This window comes from Pygocentrus nattereri, chromosome 12 (assembly GCF_015220715.1).
Source record: "Pygocentrus nattereri isolate fPygNat1 chromosome 12, fPygNat1.pri, whole genome shotgun sequence".
NCBI lineage: Eukaryota > Metazoa > Chordata > Actinopteri > Characiformes > Serrasalmidae > Pygocentrus > Pygocentrus nattereri.
Window position 1 is genome coordinate 9,379,421 of NC_051222.1, and position 21,976 is coordinate 9,401,396.

A 21,976-nucleotide genomic window follows, 5' to 3' on the forward strand; every position below is an offset into this window, starting at 1 on the left:
GTGTCAGTGCCTCACTTGGCTTCGGCGTTGCTTGCATGTCTATTTATTTCCGTTATGTTTGCGGTTTATTTTTGGTTTTGCTTTAGAACATTTTTCTTTTCCATCATTGGGTAGCTTTGGAAACTGCATGGTGACAGTTGGTGGTGTCCTAGATGGAGGACGTACCTCACTGTTTGGGATGCATCTGTATGAGATTTCAGTTGAAGAGGAATTCCAGTGATTTTACAAAATGTCTTTAAGGCTCTTCACACAGCAGGTAGAAGTTGCCCAAATCTGATTTTTTTCTTTTTTTTTTTTTGGCTGTTCACATTATTTTTTAAATGTGATCTGTGTTCGACTTCAGCCTGAACAGATCAGCTCCTAAACCGACCCACATGAGCAAAAGAACCGAGCTTCACGTGGTTCATCCACACCTGTCGCTTTGGTTCACGTCCTCAGATTGTTTAAACCGATCTCTGGCATTGCAGCCTCTGTCTCCTCCGGCCGCGTTCAGCTGTTTCGTTTGAAACCCCTTTGAACGGAGCGGCTGCGATGAGTCTCTTCTGGTTTTTTTGATGCAGAAACATCAGCCTAAATGTTTCTGAGGCTCAGCAGCGAAATTATGACGAATGTCGAGCTGGACTGACGTGAAAGTTGCATGAATTCCGATCTGGCTCGCCCTGCCTCAGATCGGATTTGAGTACCACATATGAAAGCGTCTCAAATCGGAATTGAAAATGTCAGATTCAGTGTGTTTATCTGTGTCACATACGGAGAAAAAGGTTGGACTTGGGCCGCTTTTACCTGCTGCGATAACAGCCCAGCGGAGTGGTTTGGATGTGAACAGAGCCATTCAGGGTGGCTTGATGTGAAGTGGTTCATTGTAGAGGAACTGATGTTTTCTTTACTGTGCTGGTGATCGGAACCGGGCTCACAACGTCTAGAACTTCGTTGTATAGCCATTCTATTTACACACCCGTGAACCTGCATGCGTCTTCAGGGTTGGTGATAAAATCTGGAACTTCTTTGGAGAACAATTTGCCTCAACACCCTACGTGTTGCCCTCCGCCGTGACAACTAAAATACATCTTGGGCCGGAACCTTAAATCAAAACTCCTGTGGAAAAAATCAGCTTTAAACTCTTCAGACGTCCGGGTTCCCATCACCAGCTGGTATTCAGAATGGCTTTCTTTACATCTTAACCGTTAAATTGTGCAGAAACTTTGTAAAATCGATTGAATTCACCTTTTTTAAAAGGCTGCTGTTGCAGTTCCACTCGAGTACGCGTGTTCTACAGATGTAGATGACTTTTACTGCTGACCCATCAGTTAAGGCCATTTTATGGCTATTTGATCACCTTTACCTAAAACTTTACATTGTACTCAAACTGTTCTGTTCAGTCGTGGAGGAGGAGGAGGAGGAGGAGGAGGAGGAGTGAAGAGAGCTCGTCTTTACGGCCGTTCGCTCTTCCCTGCTGCAGCTCTGAAGTCAGAAGGGTTTGACTTCACGTCCCGTGTGTATGATGGGAAACGGAGGTGAGCTGCAGAGGACGTTAAACCCACGAGGTCGAGTTTGATTTCACGTAAACTCTCTGTGCCTGTAACGAGTTTCTGTTTTGAGGTGTTTCACACAAACACACGTGACTCAGAGGTTTGGTTCTGTTGTAAACACGACTGTGTGTGTTTTTGCATTGAAGATGTACAGGCCTGAGGAGATGAACTCAAAGAGAAGCTACATAAAGTGAAAAAGGAAAGAAAGAAACGTGGATTTATTCTTTTTATTGGTTGCATAACATTATGACCACCTTCTTGTTTCTGCACCCACTGTCCACTTTATCAGCTCCACTTACTGTATAGCTGCACTCTGTAGTTCTACAGTTACAGACTGTAGTCCATCTGTTTCTCTGATACTCTGTTACCCTGTACTTCAGTGGTCAGGACCCTCATGGACCCTCACAGAGCAGATACTATTTGGGTGGTGGGTCATTCTCAGCACTGCTGGGACACTGATGTCATGCTGTGCTCTGAATGGAGATTCTCCCTTGAAAAGTCAATGACGGGGAGACTGACCCACAGTTTAAAGTAATAACACATTTTTTTTATTTATTTATTTATTTATTTATTTATTTATTTATTTATTTAAACCTTGCCCTTTAACTTGACCTTTATTAGTGTGTTTTGTCTCTTCAGTCTTTGGCCCACCGTAACTTTTGCCCCCACAAGATAAAACATGGGCGCTCCTGTTCTATAATAATGATTACGCCTGTCTGCTTAACTCACTTTTGGCCAACGACCGAATTCCGTATGTAGACATGAAAGGCCCCAGAGCTCCTCCTGAGGGATCTAGAGTGATTAAGGTTTGTGTAACTTGTCCTTGGACGAGCGTTCGTCAACATGACAGCATGCGTAGTGGGTCTATTTTTAAAACGGCTGATTTTCGTAGTTTCATTTATAAGCAAATTTGGATTTTCTGTTGTTTTTGCAGTGAAAATCAGTCATGTGGGCAAAAGCCTAAGTTTAGCCTGATGGTTTGACAAGATTATTCAGCTCAGGCTCCAAGAACCAAGCATTTCACACCAGCCGAGCATTTATACATCTTTTTTATTTTACAATCTTAATTGTGATCATATAATAATAATAATAATAATAATAATAATAATAATGCCCTATAAAATCTAACAAATGTAAAAATTGGTGGATTTTCCCTTAAGGGGCAATTAAAAACAAAGTATACAGTCAGACTACGAAAACATTCAAGGTTGTAGACTTTGGACAGGAGATATGATCCCACCTCATAAAGGAGGGGCGGATTTAAGGGCAACTTCACCGACTTTTCAAACTTTCTGCATAAGAGTTTAACATATAAGCAAAGTCATTCAGAGTGGTTTGGTGTGAAGTGCTCTAGAAACTTGCGGATAGGAACCAGACGTCCGCCTCTAAAAGTTCTCTCACAGAAGTTATTACATGAAGTGGTTATGAAGTGCCTGATGTCTGAGACGTCTTATGATGGCTTTTCCTCTAAAACATATTAAGATATGTTTATGTAATCCATTGATGCTGGAGGGATACATGAAGGGTGCTCTAACCAGTCTCCAAAAAACTTTTCAGACATGTTTTGCTGTTTTATCAATCATCCACACTAATAAAGCCCCAGAAGGTGCTTGGGATAGTGAGTAAAATGTCTAAATATCTCTGCAAATTTAGGCTTTTCGCTCCAAACCGCTCTGAATGACTCAAAATTAATATGTCGTTGTGAATTATGCAGAAAATTTGAAAATTCGGTGGAGTTCCCCTTTAAGAAGCGCTACCGGCTCTAATCCTGATCCCAAACCACCGAAACACGTAGTGCACGTCTAAATACCAAACAGAGGCGCGTCATAGAATTCCTGGTTTGTAATTGGCCAAAAGCCCCGTCAGTCAAGTAGCCCCGCCCAGCAGGTCTCGATTAGCTCGGTGCTTCACAATGGACGGAGCGACGGAAGACACGGAGTAGAGAAAGTTTAATGAACTATCTTTTAATTTTACACACCTTTTCTTCAGTATGAGTGGGAGAGCACGCTGAGAAAGACGGTACGAGACGTTTCGCTTTTAATTTAGAGGTGACGAACGAAAAAATGGTGGAAACGGACAGTACAGTGTTAGTTAGCCGTTAGCTAGCAGATGCTAACAACAACGGACTAACTGAGACTAACTCGGCCGGAGTGCCTATTAAACACGCCTGGAACACGAAACCCGCTCGTTTCTGATAAAAACTGGGTCATGTCTGTCGATTCGGCGCGACTAACCGTGTTTTAAAACTAGTTAGATTTGCTCACAAACAGACGCGAAGCTCTTGTTCCAGCGTCTCTGTAGACTTTACCGTTCCACCTTAAACAGTCCTGCAGCTCTGTTCAGGCGGCTGTACACAATGTAGCTGCTGCGCCGTTTAAGGTGGAACTCGCCAAACCAACGCTGCTTCAGGGGCTTGGATTTAGCACGTACATGAGCCTGTTTACCGCTAACAGTCACTAACGTTCATGATGCAGTAGTCCAGTGTGGGATTTACGTAAGCGGTTCAGTAGTACAGGTTGTACTGTATTGATTCAGTAGTATATGATACTGTCATGATTCAGTAGTGTATGATGGGATGTACTGTCATGATTCAGTAGTATATGATGCTGTCGTGATTCAGTAGTATATGATACTGTCGTGATTCAGTAGTGTATGATGGGATGGACTGTCATGATTCAGTAGTATATGATACTGTCATGATTCAGTAGTATATGATACTGTCATGATTCAGTAGTATATGATACTGTCATGATGCAGTAGTATATGATACTGTCATGATTCAGTAGTGTATGATACTGTCATCATTCGGTAGTGTATGATAGGATAGACTGTCATCATTCGGTAGTGTATGATAGGATAGACTGTCATGATTCAGTAGTGTATGATGGATGTACTGTCATGATTCAGTAGTATATGATGCTGTCATGATTCAGTAGTATATGATGCTGTCATGATTCAGTAGTATATGATACTTTCATGATTCAGTAGTGTATGATGGGATGGAATGTCATGATTCAGTAGTATATGATACTGTCATCATTCGGTAGTGTATGATAGGATAGACTGTCATGATTCAGTAGTATATGATACTTTCATGATTCAGTAGTGTATGATGGGATGGAATGTCATGATTCAGTAGTATATGATACTGTCATCATTCGGTAGTGTATGATGGGATGTACTGTCATGATTCAGTAGTATATGATACTGTCATGATTCAGTAGTGTATGATGGGATGGAATGTCATGATTCAGTAGTATATGATACTGTCATCATTCGGTAGTGTATGATGGGATGTACTGTCATGATTCAGTAGTATATGATACTGTCATCATTCGGTAGTGTATGATAGGATAGACTGTCATGATTCAGTAGTATATGATACTGTCATCATTCGGTAGTGTATGATGGGATGTACTGTCATGATTCAGTAGTATATGATACTTTCATGATTCAGTAGTGTATGATGGGATGGAATGTCATGATTCAGTAGTATATGATACTGTCATCATTCGGTAGTGTATGATGGGATGTACTGTCATGATTCAGTAGTATATGATACTGTCATGATTCAGTAGTGTATGATGGGATGGAATGTCATGATTCAGTAGTATATGATACTGTCATCATTCGGTAGTGTATGATGGATATACTGTCATGATTCAGTAGTGTATGATGGATGTACTGTCATGATTCAGTAGTATATGATACTGTCATGATTCAGTAGTGTATGATGGGATGTACTGTCATGATTCAGTAGTATATGATACTGTCATGATTCAGTAGTGTATGATACTGTCATGATTCAGTAGTATATGATACTGTCATCATTCGGTAGTGTATGATAGGATAGACTGTCATGATTCAGTAGTATATGATACTGTCATGATTCAGTAGTGTATGATGGGATGGACTGTCATGATTCAGTAGTATATGATACTGTCATGATTCAGTAGTGTATGATGGGATGTACTGTCATGATTCAGTAGTATATGATACTGTCATGATTCAGTAGTGTATGATGGATGTACTGTCATGATTCAGTAGTGTATGATGGATGTACTGTCATGATTCAGTAGTATATGATACTGTCATGATTCAGTAGTGTATGATGGGATGGACTGTCATGATTCAGTAGTATATGATGCTGTCATGATTCAGTAGTATATGATGCTGTCATGATTCAGTAGTATATGATGCTGTCGTGATTCAGTAGTATATGATACTGTCGTGATTCAGTAGTATATGATGGGATGGACTGTCATGATTCAGTAGTATATGATGCTGTCATGATTCAGTAGTATATGATGCTGTCGTGATTCAGTAGTATATGATGGGATGGACTGTCATGATTCAGTAGTATATGATACTGTCATGATTCGGTAGTGTACGATGGGATGGACTGTCATGATTCAGTAGTGTATGATGGATGTACTGTCATGATTCAGTAGTATATGATGCTGTCGTGATTCAGTAGTATATGATGCTGTCGTGATTCAGTAGTATATGATGCTGTCATGATTCAGTAGTATATGATGCTGTCGTGATTCAGTAGTATATGATACTGTCGTGATTCAGTAGTATATGATGGGATGGACTGTCATGATTCAGTAGTATATGATGCTGTCATGATTCAGTAGTATATGATGCTGTCATGATTCGGTAGTGTACGATGGGATGGACTGTCATGATTCAGTAGTGTATGATGGGATGGACTGTCATGATTCAGTAGTGTATGATGGGATGGACTGTCATGATTCAGTAGTGTATGATGGATGTACTGTCATGATTCAGTAGTGTATGATGGATGTACTGTCATGATTCAGTAGTGTATGATGGATGTACTGTCATGATTCAGTAGTATATGATGCTGTCATGATTCAGTAGTATATGATGCTGTCATGATTCAGTAGTATATGATACTGTCGTGATTCAGTAGTGTATGATGGGATGGACTGTCATGATTCAGTAGTATATGATGCTGTCATGATTCAGTAGTATATGATGCTGTCGTGATTCAGTAGTATATGATGCTGTCGTGATTCAGTAGTATATGATACTGTCGTGATTCAGTAGTATATGATGGGATGGACTGTCATGATTCAGTAGTATATGATGCTGTCATGATTCAGTAGTATATGATGCTGTCGTGATTCAGTAGTATATGATGGGATGGACTGTCATGATTCAGTAGTATATGATACTGTCATGATTCGGTAGTGTACGATGGGATGGACTGTCATGATTCAGTAGTGTATGATGGATGTACTGTCATGATTCAGTAGTATATGATGCTGTCGTGATTCAGTAGTATATGATGCTGTCGTGATTCAGTAGTATATGATGCTGTCGTGATTCAGTAGTATATGATGCTGTCATGATTCAGTAGTATATGATGCTGTCGTGATTCAGTAGTATATGATACTGTCGTGATTCAGTAGTATATGATGGGATGGACTGTCATGATTCAGTAGTATATGATGCTGTCATGATTCAGTAGTATATGATGCTGTCATGATTCGGTAGTGTACGATGGGATGGACTGTCATGATTCAGTAGTGTATGATGGGATGGACTGTCATGATTCAGTAGTGTATGATGGGATGGACTGTCATGATTCAGTAGTGTATGATGGATGTACTGTCATGATTCAGTAGTGTATGATGGATGTACTGTCATGATTCAGTAGTGTATGATGGATGTACTGTCATGATTCAGTAGTATATGATGCTGTCATGATTCAGTAGTATATGATGCTGTCATGATTCAGTAGTATATGATACTGTCGTGATTCAGTAGTGTATGATGGGATGGACTGTCATGATTCAGTAGTATATGATACTGTCATGATTCAGTAGTATATGATACTGTCGTGATTCAGTAGTATATGATGGGATGGACTGTCATGATTCAGTAGTATATGATACTGCCATGATTCGGTAGTGTACGATGGGATGGACTGTCATGATTCAGTAGTGTATGATGGATGTACTGTCATGATTCAGTAGTATATGATGCTGTCGTGATTCAGTAGTATATGATGCTGTCGTGATTCAGTAGTATATGATGCTGTCATGATTCAGTAGTATATGATGCTGTCGTGATTCAGTAGTATATGATGGGATGGACTGTCATGATTCAGTAGTATATGATGCTGTCATGATTCAGTAGTATATGATGCTGTCATGATTCAGTAGTATATGATGCTGTCATGATTCGGTAGTGTACGATGGGATGGACTGTCATGATTCAGTAGTGTATGATGGGATGGACTGTCATGATTCAGTAGTGTATGATGGATGTACTGTCATGATTCAGTAGTGTATGATGGATGTACTGTCATGATTCAGTAGTATATGATGCTGTCATGATTCAGTAGTATATGATGCTGTCATGATTCAGTAGTATATGATACTGTCGTGATTCAGTAGTGTATGATGGGATGGACTGTCATGATTCAGTAGTATATGATACTGTCATGATTCAGTAGTATATGATACTGTCGTGATTCAGTAGTATATGATGGGATGGACTGTCATGATTCAGTAGTATATGATGCTGTCATGATTCAGTAGTATATGATGCTGTCATGATTCAGTAGTATATGATGCTGTCATGATTCGGTAGTGTACGATGGGATGGACTGTCATGATTCAGTAGTGTATGATGGGATGGACTGTCATGATTCAGTAGTGTATGATGCTGTCATGATTCAGTAGTATATGATGCTGTCATGATTCAGTAGTATATGATGCTGTCATGATTCAGTAGTATATGATACTGTCATGATTCGGTAGTGTACGATGGGATGGACTGTCATGATTCAGTAGTGTATGATGGATGTACTGTCATGATTCAGTAGTGTATGATGGATGTACTGTCATGATTCAGTAGTATATGATGCTGTCATGATTCAGTAGTATATGATGCTGTCATGATTCAGTAGTATATGATACTGTCGTGATTCAGTAGTGTATGATGGGATGGACTGTCATGATTCAGTAGTATATGATACTGTCATGATTCAGTAGTATATGATACTGTCGTGATTCAGTAGTATATGATGGGATGGACTGTCATGATTCAGTAGTATATGATGCTGTCATGATTCAGTAGTATATGATGCTGTCATGATTCAGTAGTATATGATGCTGTCATGATTCGGTAGTGTACGATGGGATGGACTGTCATGATTCAGTAGTGTATGATGGGATGGACTGTCATGATTCAGTAGTGTATGATGCTGTCATGATTCAGTAGTATATGATGCTGTCATGATTCAGTAGTATATGATGCTGTCATGATTCAGTAGTATATGATACTGTCATGATTCGGTAGTGTACGATGGGATGGACTGTCATGATTCAGTAGTGTATGATGGATGTACTGTCATGATTCAGTAGTGTATGATGGATGTACTGTCATGATTCAGTAGTATATGATGCTGTCATGATTCAGTAGTATATGATGCTGTCATGATTCAGTAGTATATGATACTGTCGTGATTCAGTAGTGTATGATGGGATGGACTGTCATGATTCAGTAGTATATGATACTGTCATGATTCGGTAGTGTACGATAGGATGGGCTGTCATGATTCGGTAGTGTACGATAGGATGGGCTGTCATGATTCGGTAGTGTACGATAGGATGGGCTGTCGTGATGCGGTAGTGTACAATAGGATGGGCTGTCGTGATGCGGTAGTGTACGATAGGATGGGCTGTCGTGATGCGGTAGTGTACAATAGGATGGGCTGTCGTGATTCGGTAATGTACGATAGGATGGGCTGTCGTGATTCGGTAGTGTACGATAGGATGGGCTGTCGTGATTCGGTAGTGTACGATAGGATGGGCTGTCGTGATGCGGTAGTGTACAATAGGATGGGCTGTCGTGATTCGGTAATGTACGATAGGATGGGCTGTCGTGATGCGGTAATGTACGATAGGATGGGCTGTCGTGATTCGGTAGTGTACGATAGGATGGGCTGTCGTGATGCGGTAGTGTATGATAGGATGGGCTGTCGTGATTCGGTAGTTTAGACTTTACAGTAATGTTTCCGCAGTCTAGATGTTAGTGTTTTAGAGTTTTGTGTTAGGCTTTGCAAGATTCAGTTGTCTAGACGTAATGCTTGTTACATAAGTGATTCAGGCTGTTATAGGCTTTACTGTAGTGATTCAGTAGTCTATGATAGGCTTTACTGTCATGATTCAGTACTCTACGATGGGCTTTACTGTAGTGATGCAGTAGTCTACATAATACATGCATACATAGTCTACAGTAGGTTATACATAAGTGATTCAGTAGTTTATACTAGCCGTTACTGGGATGAATCAGTAGTCTATGATGAGCTTTACAGCCCAAGTTCTGTAGTCCATTTTAGGCTTTACTGGAGTGATTCAATAGTCTATTGTAGGTTTTACAGTCCTCATTCAGCAGTCTGGTCTATGGATTACGTAAGTGATTCAGTAGTCTGTGCCAGGCCGTATGCTTTATGCTGCAGTGAAGCTATAGACTTATCTCAACAGCTACTGCTTGCTTTGTGGGTGTCACTAAAATGCAAGTTTAGCTGTTCAGGCAGAGTTCTTGGTCAGTTCTGGTCCCTGATAATGAGACTCTGATAAAAAGCTGTGGTAAGCGTTAAAGTACCAATTCTGTAGTCTGTGCTGGGCTTTACAGTAATGATTTAGTAGTCTAAGGGCTTTGTCCTAGAGATTCAGTAGTATATGCAATGCTTTATAGAAGCAATTCAGTAGTCTAAGATGGGCTTTTTTCTAGAGATTCAGTAGAATATGATAGGCTTTACAGTAGTGGTTAAGTAGTCTAAGATGGGCTTATCCTAGAGATTCAGTAGTGTATGCTAGGCTTTACAGTAGCAATTTAGTAGTCTAGCCTTTATGACAGTCATGGACTGTCGGCCCTGGGGATCGAACCGGCACCCTTCCGGTCACAAGGCCAGATCGCTGACCTCCAGCCCACAACTGCCCCAGTGTGATTCAGTAGTCTGTGCTAGGCTTTACAGTAGTGATTCAGTAGTCTGTGCTAGGCTTTACAGTAGCGATTCAGTAGTCTGTGCTAGGCTTTACAGTAGCGATTCAGTAGTCTGTGCTAGGCTTTACAGTAGTGATTCAGTAGTCTATGCTAGGCATTATAGTGGTAGTTCTGTAGTTGTCAAGTGTCCAGATAGTGTGACCTTTCACCCACATGCAAATGAAGGAACCTCTGAAATGAACAGCCACGGAGACGTAATCACGGAGCTGGTTGGTAGTTTCTCTTTTAGTTGAACAGGATTTCTGTCAGTATTCCTGCCCGTACCAGCCTCGCAGTGGGTCCTACAGAAGAACATGTTTGTGTGTGGACCCTAGTCTGGTCTTGAATGGTCTTCTGAAACAACCCTGTCTGTCTCCTTTACTCACCTGGCCGTGATGTTTGGGCCAACAGTCCGGCCGTAATCAGGTTTTTCGTGGTTTCTGATCTGAGCCCTACTGTACAGCCGGTGGGCCGAGACGGGTCTAAATTTAGCTGTGGTGGGGGCGCAGCTGCTGAGAAAGTCTGAGTAAGCGCTGCCGTGGTGATGTCCTCCGAGTCCACACAGAGCACTGGAGATCCGCTTCGGCTATTTCTGATCCTGAGTGTCAGGTGCAGCTCTAAATCTGAAAGGCGCCGTCACTCGACGTGAACGCTCACCCCGTTTTCTCAGGCGTGTCAGGATGACTGACCCTCGGGTTAAAGTCCAGTGTTGCAGCAGAATTTCTCATTAAGGCTTTACAGGGAATTCCGGCTTAACTGGACGGTTTAAAACAGTCTGAAACCTGGGTTTCCTTTAGACGGTGTGAAGGCCGATCAGTGTTATTATGGGTTATGCGTGAACTGCAGTGAAAAGTGCATTAGTGACTGTCTTCTGTGCTGAGTCATGTGAGTAGTGGTCAGATCCTCAGGCAGTTTAAGTTCACATCCAGCTCTGGTGCAGCTTGTTGTAGATTTTCTGCAGTCTGTACTGGTTATAAGGCAAATATGAGTCTTAGTATTAGAATATAAGCGTTGTGATATTGGCCTTGGCAGTACTGATCTCACCGAAATCTGCTGTAGACGAATGAGTCCTCTAACCAGTCAGTGTTTAATGAATCATGTGTGATGGAGTGTTTTGGTTGACAGACCATGAAGACCATTCATGTCCTAACAATTCGACTTTTTCCTTTCACAGCTTTCATTTCCACATTGTTTCTGTTCAACCGTTGCACAAATGTTATGCACGTTTACAAGGTTTTGGACTAAAAATGCAAACTAAATCGTTTCCATCCGCTACAGTTACCTGAATAATCTTTAAATGACGTAGGGTGGCCCACCATTAGCAATGGCCCACCTAATGAGGGCTGAAATCTGTGTACCACCCTGACGACGTCTGCCTTGCATCTGAGAACAGAAACGCACCAGACAATTCTGGAGAGCCATTTCTCAAACCAGCTTTAAACCAGGCAGTTCAGACTGTCGCAACTTTCGACATACTGTTTTTTTTTTTTCCCCCAAAATTCATAAAATGCTGGATGGAAAACCCCCTAAAGATCATATTTCATATTCTGGTACAGTTGAGCGTTTGAGGGGTCAGACTGCCCTGAGCCCTTACCAGCACTATCAAATGCCTGTTACGTCAACTGTGACCTGGAAAATCTGTGACGCTTCGAGTCTGCCGGTGCTCCAGTAGAGTTATTTCAGTCAGTGTGTTTTTATAGGTGGGTTTATTTTTGACTGGACAACACAATCCAGCACAACCGGCAGCACCATATCGTACCATAATCAGTGTGACCCACTGTAAAAACCAAAAGACCTGTAGAAACAGCAGAAATAGGGCACTTTTAAAGGTGAACTCAGATCTGAACTGTCAGATTTAATCTGCTAGATGAACTTGAGGCCTCAAAACGCACTTCGTCATATTCTTCATAACTTCATATTTCAGAAGCTGGGCGTCGCATGAAGCTTTAACTGTCGACTTTCCAGTCAAATAGATGGTGACTTTAACATTTATTTCATGCAGTTACTGAATAATTTTCCTTAGGACTTGGTCATGTAAATTCAGATGGACAAACCAAAATCTGCCCTGGAGAATAAGAGGCTTAATAAAAGGTATGACTCTCTGTAATCACACATTTTACTCTCTAATCCGTTGAATGAACAGCGTGAGTGCAGTCAGGTGATATTAAGAAGCGTGGACACGATATACGTCATACAGATTTACCTAACAAGTTCCTGTACCTGGAGGAAGAGAGAAATGAAAAGAGAGCTTGAGCTGTGAGGAGGTTTTTTATTCACTGACATACTCAGGCTGTACAAAAACCTACTCCAAAAACGGGATTAGCTGAAAAGAACACCATCAAAATCGGTGATCAATCCAGACCGTTTCATTTCTCAGCGGCAGGCTGGTCTTTTGGGTTATTTTGAATAATACGCAATTTTACACTGTTTCTGTTTTGTTGATCCAAGCAACACACGTCTGGTCACGGTTCCAGATGACGAGGCCACTCGCTTCTCCTGCCCAATGGAGGGAAAACAGCCTCTCTCAAGGCACTGATGTGGCAGGTGTTGCCATGTGAGCAAGGCAGGCTAGTCAATGTGTTTGGGCTACCGCTGCATCCATGATGATGCTTTCTGCTTTTTAGCACTTCAGACATTTCTCATTACAGACCTCCTCCTCATCAGACTCGCACTCTGAAGCGGATAGACCTACGTTCGCGTTACCAGGTTAACGTGGAACAAATCAGATTTTTTGCCCTAGTGTGACTCAGATCTGATGTTTTCAGGGCGGTGTGGACCTGAGCCACTTTATATGTGGTTCCAGATCAGATGCGTATCCTAATCGTGGCCATGAGACCTTAACGTGATGCTCAGTTTGGAATTCGTGTGCTTTTTTCCCCTACTGAGCGTGCACCATCATTCAGCGTTACCATGGCAGCAGCGCCGAATAGAAGATAAAACCTGTAAACAGTGGAAAAGCAGCTCATCTCACCGTTTTATCCTTTGTCTTGCTGTAATAACGAAGCCGAGAGCTGATCAGAGTTGATGATCTTCTCAGCGAAGCTCGTTCTGCTCGTTGGTTTATGCAGGCGATGCAAGTGATTCACGTGACGTTACTGAGTAGGACGTGGTCGCGTGGGTCGTTTCAGGACTGCGGTTCAGATCAGATACCGACAGCTTTTGAGTGAGAAAATAAAACCTGTTCCTCTGAAAGCGGCTGCAGCAGCGACTTTAAAGCACCACCTGCACATTAACGTTAGTTAGCAGCCATGAAATGCCCACGCGGAGGTTCTTTTCCTCCAACAGTTTATTCCTTTATTAATTGTACAATCTCCTGTAAACAAATGTTTATCTCTGCTCATCAGCTGGCAAGCCACTGCCACTGAGATGAGGCTGTTGGTACTTGCTCTACTCGTCATCGTAGTTACTGTTATTGCTCTAGCGGAAGCAGCGTTACCCTGGAAACGACTACTTCTAGCAGAAGAAATGTGGAAGTGAAAATATCTATCTGCTCTTTTTAACTGGTTTACACTTCATGTTCTCCACCGATGATCTGCACTCGCCCTCACCGAGTGAGGCCAGCATGCAGCTAAACGGCTAACAAGCTGCTTCAGTAACATTTGAGAAACAGACAAATCCAGATCCTTCCAGAAAGAGTGATGGTAACGGAGTAAAGAACGTCACCTGTTACCTGGTTAGAGCTTCACATGCCTATTTGCGTATAGCGTGGTTGTACGGCAGCGCTAGCTTGCTACAAATCCCCTTAGGGATGCTAGCCGGAATTAGCAATATGCTAGCAGCTAATCGGAAAACACAAGGCTGCTTATTTCTTGACTAGACATTTACATTTACAGCATTTGGCTGACGCTCTCATCCAGAGCGGCTTACAGTTTGATCATTTTACACAGGGAGGCCAAGGTGGTGTTGGGAGTCTTGCCCAAGGAGTCTTATTGGTATAGTGTAGGGTGCTTGCCCTGGTGGGGGACTGAACCCCAGGCTACAGTGTAGAAGGCAGAGGTGTTAACCACTACACTAACCAACCGCCGCACAAACCGGTTTGTGATTTTACTACAGTACCTGCTTTACAGCATAAACAGAACTTCAGGACTTGAACAAAATGCCCTACATTCTGTTAGCTCTCTGCTATCCCGTTAGCCGTGTCTAACTGTGCTCCACAGGCTCAAGCGCAGGCTCAAATCCTGCTGTTCTAGACGAGGAGAGCCCAGTGGGAAGAACGCTGTGACTGTTTATGCTGCTGAAGTTCGTCTTTAGAGGTCAACCACGACGTCGTGATACTCAGTACACCTGAAGAGATGAACTTTTTCAGGGGTTTGATAAGTTACGTGAAGTAAATACGATTAAAAAGGCAATGCGGTCATTTTTATTCAGCGTGTTAGGCAGTTAAACAGGCTAATTGTGCTCTCTTTCTAACGAGTTATGATTCAGATTAATATTTTCTGTATGTTTATGATTACCGCATACAGAGCTTTGATGTGGCGGCCATCGGTGATGGGCAGTGGCGTTGTCCATCAGTCTATCAGCATGTATATCAATATTAGTGCCGCTGGAGCTGTGAACGTCTGTATTTCTGACTTGTTTGTGCTGTTGCAGGCTAAGCGATGTATTACTCCAGTAAAAGACGGGGAGAAGATGGAATCGCTGCCATCATCGACTTCCTGCTGTCTAACGCACGGCTGGTGCTCGGGGTGGGCGGGGCTGCAGTGCTGGGCATCGCTACGTTAGCCGTGAAGAAGGTGAGTGTCCACTCACACCTCAAGAATAATACAATTAAAATGATTATCAGGTGTGCTGTTTATGGGGGAGGCTGTTGACCCCATGCTGACCTGCAGTGTGGACTAGTAGTGGTCTTTAACTGCCAAACATTAAAATGTGTTGGTCGCAGAGGCGTCTCAAACTGTCGATTCACGTAATGCGTCACGCGTGCGGTTTACCTTTAAATCCAGTACACGCTTCACCTGCCGGACACCGAGTGGTCAGCCCACAGAAATAGAGCACTGGTGATGCAGCCTGAACGCTGCACGCTGAGCAAGCAGGACTGTCATTTAGCAATAACTATCTTGGCTTTTATTGTAATTTAGACCAGTAGTTGGTTACATCTGCTTTTGTGGATTTATTCGGGACAGGACTGGCAACCCAACTGTAAAGAAGAGCTATTTTGTCCTTTTAACAGAAATGAATCCACCTTGGGAGCCTCTGCACTTTACGTCCCATTATTGAAGTAACGTTTTACCGTCTTTACCACCTATAAACAAGTCTCGGTACGTGCTGATAGTAAATATATGTAGTGATAGAAAAGTGTAAACAGAACCACAGACTTGCGTTTCTCTGTTTTAAGCTTTAGCTCAGCTATGGCAGGAAACCTTTCCTCAAAAATGGAAGTTTCCTGTAAAATGTCCCTCAACATTTGGGTTTTTTACAAGAGGTCAGGTTCTCGTTCGCCGGCTTCTTGTTTTCCTGTTCCACCTTAAACGGCGCAGCAGTTACATTCTTGACGCCTCGGGCACCATTTAAGATCTGTTCAGGCTGATGTCGCATACGGGCCACATTTAAAAGATGGTGTGAAAAGATGTGGTAAATCAGATTTGGGCCAGTTTTACCCGCTGTGTGTTGTGTAGCCTTGGTGCTTTTGCCTCAGAGAAGTCGCCCAAATGTGTTTCGTTATACTGCATCTCCACTGTGTGTGTGTGTGTGTGTGTGTGTGTGTGTGTGTGACATGTATTATTCTTTCATTTATTCATTCACTCTGTCCCTCTTCACTACGCTGTGATCTGACAGTTTATAGAGCGCGCCGGCCGACCTCCCGACGATGAGAAGCCCGATAAGAAGATGACGGACAGCTGGGAGGAGCTCGGTCTGGTCAGCGCGTCGCCCAAACTGCTGCGAAAGGGCATCGAGGGAGTGGTGATGAAACAGATCACTGCAGCTACCAAGAAAGGTATGAAGCACATGGGGCTGCTGCAAGAGGAGGTTCCGTCATTTAGCCCAACAGACGAGTCATTTGTTTGAGCTGGACGTCCTTGAGCAGTAGCCGTTCTCAACTCATGGTCCTCCGTTCACTAAAGAAAGCGGCTCGATTCGTCCTGCCCAGAACGAAGTTCTCCACACACTCTGTAAGCGTTTGATATGGTCAGACTGACACTTGTGTCTTCTAAGAATCTCAGCTCTTAAGCCTGGCGTACACTGGGATTTTAGTCCAATTTGGTCGATGTATTTTGATGGTTTGTCAAAAATAATCAGTTATTAAATTTGAAGTAATTATTTCACAGTAGCAGGTCACTGATGTATCGGGTACTTATATCTCCGTGTTTAGGGACAATTAGTCAATATGTGGTTGGAAAAAGCCTTGTATCTCCAAAATGGCAACTTTTCAGGAGAAGGAAAAAAACATACATGAATTGAATTGAAGTCAGTGGAACCAGTATTTTTCCAAGCCCATTCATCATGAAATTTACACACTATGTAAAGAGCAGATGGTATTTTAAAATTATATCAAAAACAGAAAAACTACAAAAACAGATTTTCGTCCGACAGCAGCGAAATATTTCAACACGTTGAAGAGTTCTGGTCTCTGCATGATTGTCACCACCAGCATGACTGCAGTTCAGATGGTTTCTAAAGGCTCACTTGTCTTGTGACTCACGTGTGTTCCTCCCTCTGTCCGTCTGTTTGTAGCGGACCTGTCTCAGCCTCCACCGCCTCAGAAGAGCGAGGCAGAAGCGAATCCCCGAAGTAAGCGGGCGGACCTGTGCGTGCTGACATTCGCGGAGCGTCTGCAGCAGTATTACCGCACACGCGTGTGTCTGTCTGCCGACGAGGTGTCCAGGGCTAAGCAGCGGGCTCTGGACATCGCCACGGAGATCCACGCCTTCCTGCGCTCCAAACACGCCGACATGCCGCTCGGGGAGATGACCCTGGGGGGGTCGCTGCTCGATGACCTACAGGTGGTCAAAGCTGATCATGCCTGCCTGCTCGTGCCTCTACAGGTACTCCATGTGTGCTTTAACTTTGACAGCTGGACGTCTTGAGTCTCTTCATCATGCTAGCTTCAGGTTTAGATACTGTGATCAGTCCTCGTGCACAAGAAAACAAACAGCCAAACACAAAACCTGCGTCGTGCAGTCCTGCCGTGTTTGTGCTCCACAGAGAAATATTCATTCCTTTATACTCTTTATATCTGTATAATGCGCTTTGTTTTCTCTGCTCAGAAACCACGTTCATGTAATTGATGCCACAAAACGTCACAAAGAAAACAAAAACCTCCCGCCTCAGTCAGAACTCATTTGGTCTGAAATACCCAACTTGACTTGCCCTGGAGGATGTTAGGCGTGCAGTGTATGCAAAGAGATGCACCGTTGTGAAAACCCAGGGTTAAACTGAGCGAAGACAAACCTCCGGGCCGACCCTTCACACGTTGACTTTCCTGCTTGGTGCTTAAGCTGGTCCACAAGTTCATCCACATGGATGTTTAAGCACCTGTGATGCAGTTGTCTGCAAAAGTTTGATCAACCCTGGTCAGTTACATGTGTTGATTGATTTATTTGTTGAAATGAACATATTTGGTTGAAATATGTATAAATTGTGGCCTGTGCGAAAGTTAGAACACTTTTTATATGACGTTATATTGTATTTTGTTTGGGGATGTTCAAACTTTTGCATATGACTGTATATTGAAAAAGAAATCAATATATATTTTAGTCAAAATCAGCAAATCAATGTATTTTTCCCAAATGCAAATAAATAACGGAACGCACATGAACTGGCCATGACGTCACTCCTTAAGGCCTTCAGCTAAATACACTAGAATTAATCGATTAGTTTAAGTAGCTTGAGCTGTTATTTGAGATGATGGTGCTTAATAACAACTACGAGCCATCGGTTTGGCTACAATGGAGAAGTTTTATTTTGGACTGTAACTATATTATATTAAACTGCAGTGTAAGGTCATAAGTGTCTTGTAAATGACTTGTGCAGATCACTGTAAACATTCAAAAGCAAAGTTAAGACGATGTAAAATAAGGTAAAACTACTAGAGAATAAGATACTCAAGGCGCTCTCTGTTGAATAAAATAGCTGACCGAGCCGACCAAGGACCAGGTTGAGGATGTGCTCACTCGCTGTTAATATGCTTTGCGGACCCCCTGACCTGTTCTGTATTGTGTGTTCATAGCTGGAGCCCAGTCTGTGGACCCCTATAGCGGGAGAGGACACCTTTCTGGGCCACCCTCAGTACTGCATGCTGCGCCGTGAAAACCTGGAGTATTTCCCGCGTGGGCGGAGCTACTGGGACCGCCACCTCCTGGGCGGCTACCTCTCGTCCCGGCTGGTCGCCGAGCAACTGGGCAAGTCCATAATGGAGTCCATGAACTGGCCATCGCTGAGCGGGACCCTGGAGTGCGAGGTGCGGCCGGTGCTCGGGTCTTCGGCGCTCAAGCTCGAGATCCGCGGCCTCAGTGAAAGAAACCTCAGTGAAGAGGAGCAGCTGTTCATCAGCGTCCTGCCCACAGTGCGCCTGGGGGAAATGACGCTCACGGCCCAGCCGGAAATCACAGGATCCTTCGACTACGTCTGGTACCAGAGCCTGTACACCAGCGAAACCGCCCGACTGGCCAGCCTCGACCAGTCCGGCGGAGGATCGGAGGTCAGGAGGAAGTGCCTCAAAACATTGAAGGCTGCGTGCAGGAACTGCCCCGCCCTCCACAAGCTCACGGGCGCCCAGCTCAGCAACGTTATCCTGCACATGAGCGAGAAGGAATCTGATTGGTCGGAATCTGCCTTTGCTGATAGGTTCCAGCAGGCCATCACAGAGATGATTGGCTACTTGGAGATGGGAGTCCTGCCCAGTTATTTCAAACCCGCTGTCAATCTTCTGCAGGGCTTCACCGAAGACGACATTGACGAGATGGGCTTCATGCTCTACTGCGCCGTGAGCGAGCCGGAGATACTGCTCATATGAATCATCTCGGCTTCAGAATGCGCACAGCTGCAAACGTATGGATTCATATCGTCGCTGTCCAGCCTCCTCCCCCACACTGTCTGGACTTTAGGTGATGGATGGAGCAATAGAGATGGTCCAGACTTGTTTTTTTTACATTTAACTTATACTATCGTTCTCCTATAAAGTCGAAGAGGAATTCCACCGATTTTTCCAAATTTCTGCGAAATTCACCTGTTCAGATGTAAACAGAATGACGCGACGTGGTTTGGTGAGAGATGGTTCGTTTTAGACAGTCAGGTTTGTGTACAGTGGTGGTGTGTTGCTCATCCAAATCAGCCAGTTAACTTGTGTTTTCTCAGTTTTTATGTAGAGGTGATGATAAAATAGTGAGACCTTTTCTTTGGGGACCGTTTATTTTTTTGCCTTCATTTTGAAAGGAAATCTTCTCAGAACCATCGTTAAACTAAAATGTCTCATCCAACATTTTTGCAACCATTAAATGTAATAACTTTCTATGAAGGAGCTTTTAGAGGCATTAACCCCTTCAGACGTCTGGCCCCTGTAACCACCACTGTGAACAATTCTGACTCCCTAGAACGAAGCGTTTCACGTCAAACCACCCTGAATGACTTTGCCTTAACAGTTGGAATTGTGAAGTTCTGAACGAATGCAGGAATTCCCTTTTCATATTTTGGAGATATGAGGTTTTGTTCTGGCGGCGATGATACATACCATTACTGTACGCTGCTAAGCCTGGGAATGTCCCTCTCAGTGCTCTGTACGTGTCACTGTTTTACTGCTCACTCCGAAATGGCTTGATAAAGTTGACTAGTTGAATCGGGTGTACTGGGAGCAGGAGAAACAAAAAATGTGCAGAGCAGGGGGTCTGCATGACGAACTGAGACCCCAGGCTTGGTCGGAGTACATCCTTCATAGCAGGGGTCTCCAGTCTGGAGTCAGTGTGGCTTTAGGTTTTCTTTCCGACCAGGTGGAAACAGACCTGCTCAGCTGTCTGAGACATTTGATGAAGTGGACTCGGAGGTCTTCCTGCTCCATTAGAATTAAAGCCTGCAGCCGCACTGGCGCTTCGTGGACGAGATTGAAGACCCCGTTCCGTGACCTGGTGCAGTTGGTAAACATTTGTGCTGTAAAGCGAGAAACGGACACGCTGTGGTCTTAATTATGGCCGTTTAAACTATGCAGTGATGTGCAGTATGAATGCGAGACACTCGCTGAGCCGGTATGAGTCCTGCATCGCCTTGTACTTGTTACACGAGGTGGCGCAAGGCAGACGGAAGCCGTCGGACTGAGTACAGACACTATATTAACCCTCAGCTACCAGTGGCAGCCGACAGCATTGCCTTCTCTTTAATACCCCACTCCTGTGGTGACGGGTGAGCTACACTGGGCTGGTTGTAGCCGCAGAGTTGAGTTCTAGTTATGCAGCAGCACTTTTCGCTCGGCTTGGCACGTTAGGCGTTAGGGTTCCTCACAGAAACGCACACCAGAACTGTGAATTTCCTCTCCGTTCGGAAGCGTTTTTGCCTTTGGGAAAAGCAATAAAGCACGACCGTGGTTCATTTCCTGAAACCTTTATTTTACCTACTGAATTTCTTTTGGCGGTTCTGAGTTTTTCTCTCCTGGATGCGTGTTAATGTTGTTTGGGCTGGGTTGGCACAGCCTGCCAGACGTGTACTACAGTTTAACAAGGATGTGTAAAGATATTTATAATTAAACCTCATCTTTGTGTCTTGGTGCCTAAATAAAGAGCTTATTTGAATAAATGACTGTTGTCTTGAGTGGCGTGACTGCATTAAGTGGTGCCTCCTGCTGGGCTGCCATCTCGGCACTTCACTAGTGTTTCAGCGACAGGTCTCTGATGGACAGTGGCCATGGGTCAGATGTTCTGTTTAAAGGTGAACTTATTTTTCAAAGTCTGTGTGTAATTAAATGCCTTGGATGTAAACAGTCTCAGTCTCAGAAATGCTCAGTTTTAGAGAAACTCCTTATAGTGGTGGTGATGGGAACCAGACGTCACTATTTTACGATTATTAGCAGTACGCATGAACACCGAAGACACTGGTGGTTTATGATGATAAATGGTAAATACATTATATTGTATGTATTTGTGTTGTGGACGTCCTGGTTCCCCTTACCGCTGCTGAAAAAATCAACTGCCAAGTTTCTTTAAAACAGCATTTCAGCACGAACTACTGACTTTATTACATCTCAGTTTGGAAAATTCCACGTAAAACTAGTTGATGTTAGTCAAGAATAACAAAACTCAAATATTTCCTAGCAGTGAGGTTATCTAATACAATCTGGTTCCAACCAGTCTGACCTAGTAGGTCCATGTAGCTCCTCCCACCTTCAAGCTACATCATTGGGGGCAGTCGTGGGCTGGAGGTTAGGGAACTGGCCCTGTGACCAGAAGGTTGCCGGTTCAATCCCCATGACTGAGGTGTCCTTGAGCAAGACACCTAAC

General features: G+C 43.4%; 1 protein-coding gene across 1 annotated transcript; it reads left to right on the top strand.

Annotated features, from left to right (window-relative positions):
• Positions 1–3,414: 3,414 nt before the first annotated feature.
• On the top strand, positions 3,415–21,275 carry mief2 (mitochondrial elongation factor 2). Its single transcript, XM_017717268.2, has 5 exons — positions 3,415–3,548; positions 15,147–15,289; positions 16,332–16,491; positions 17,229–17,539; positions 18,724–21,275. Exons 2-5 carry the CDS (start codon positions 15,155–15,157, stop codon positions 19,507–19,509), a joined length of 1,392 nt encoding a protein of 463 aa, XP_017572757.1. The 5' UTR covers positions 3,415–3,548; positions 15,147–15,154; the 3' UTR covers positions 19,510–21,275.
• The last annotated feature ends 701 nt before the right edge of the window (positions 21,276–21,976 follow it).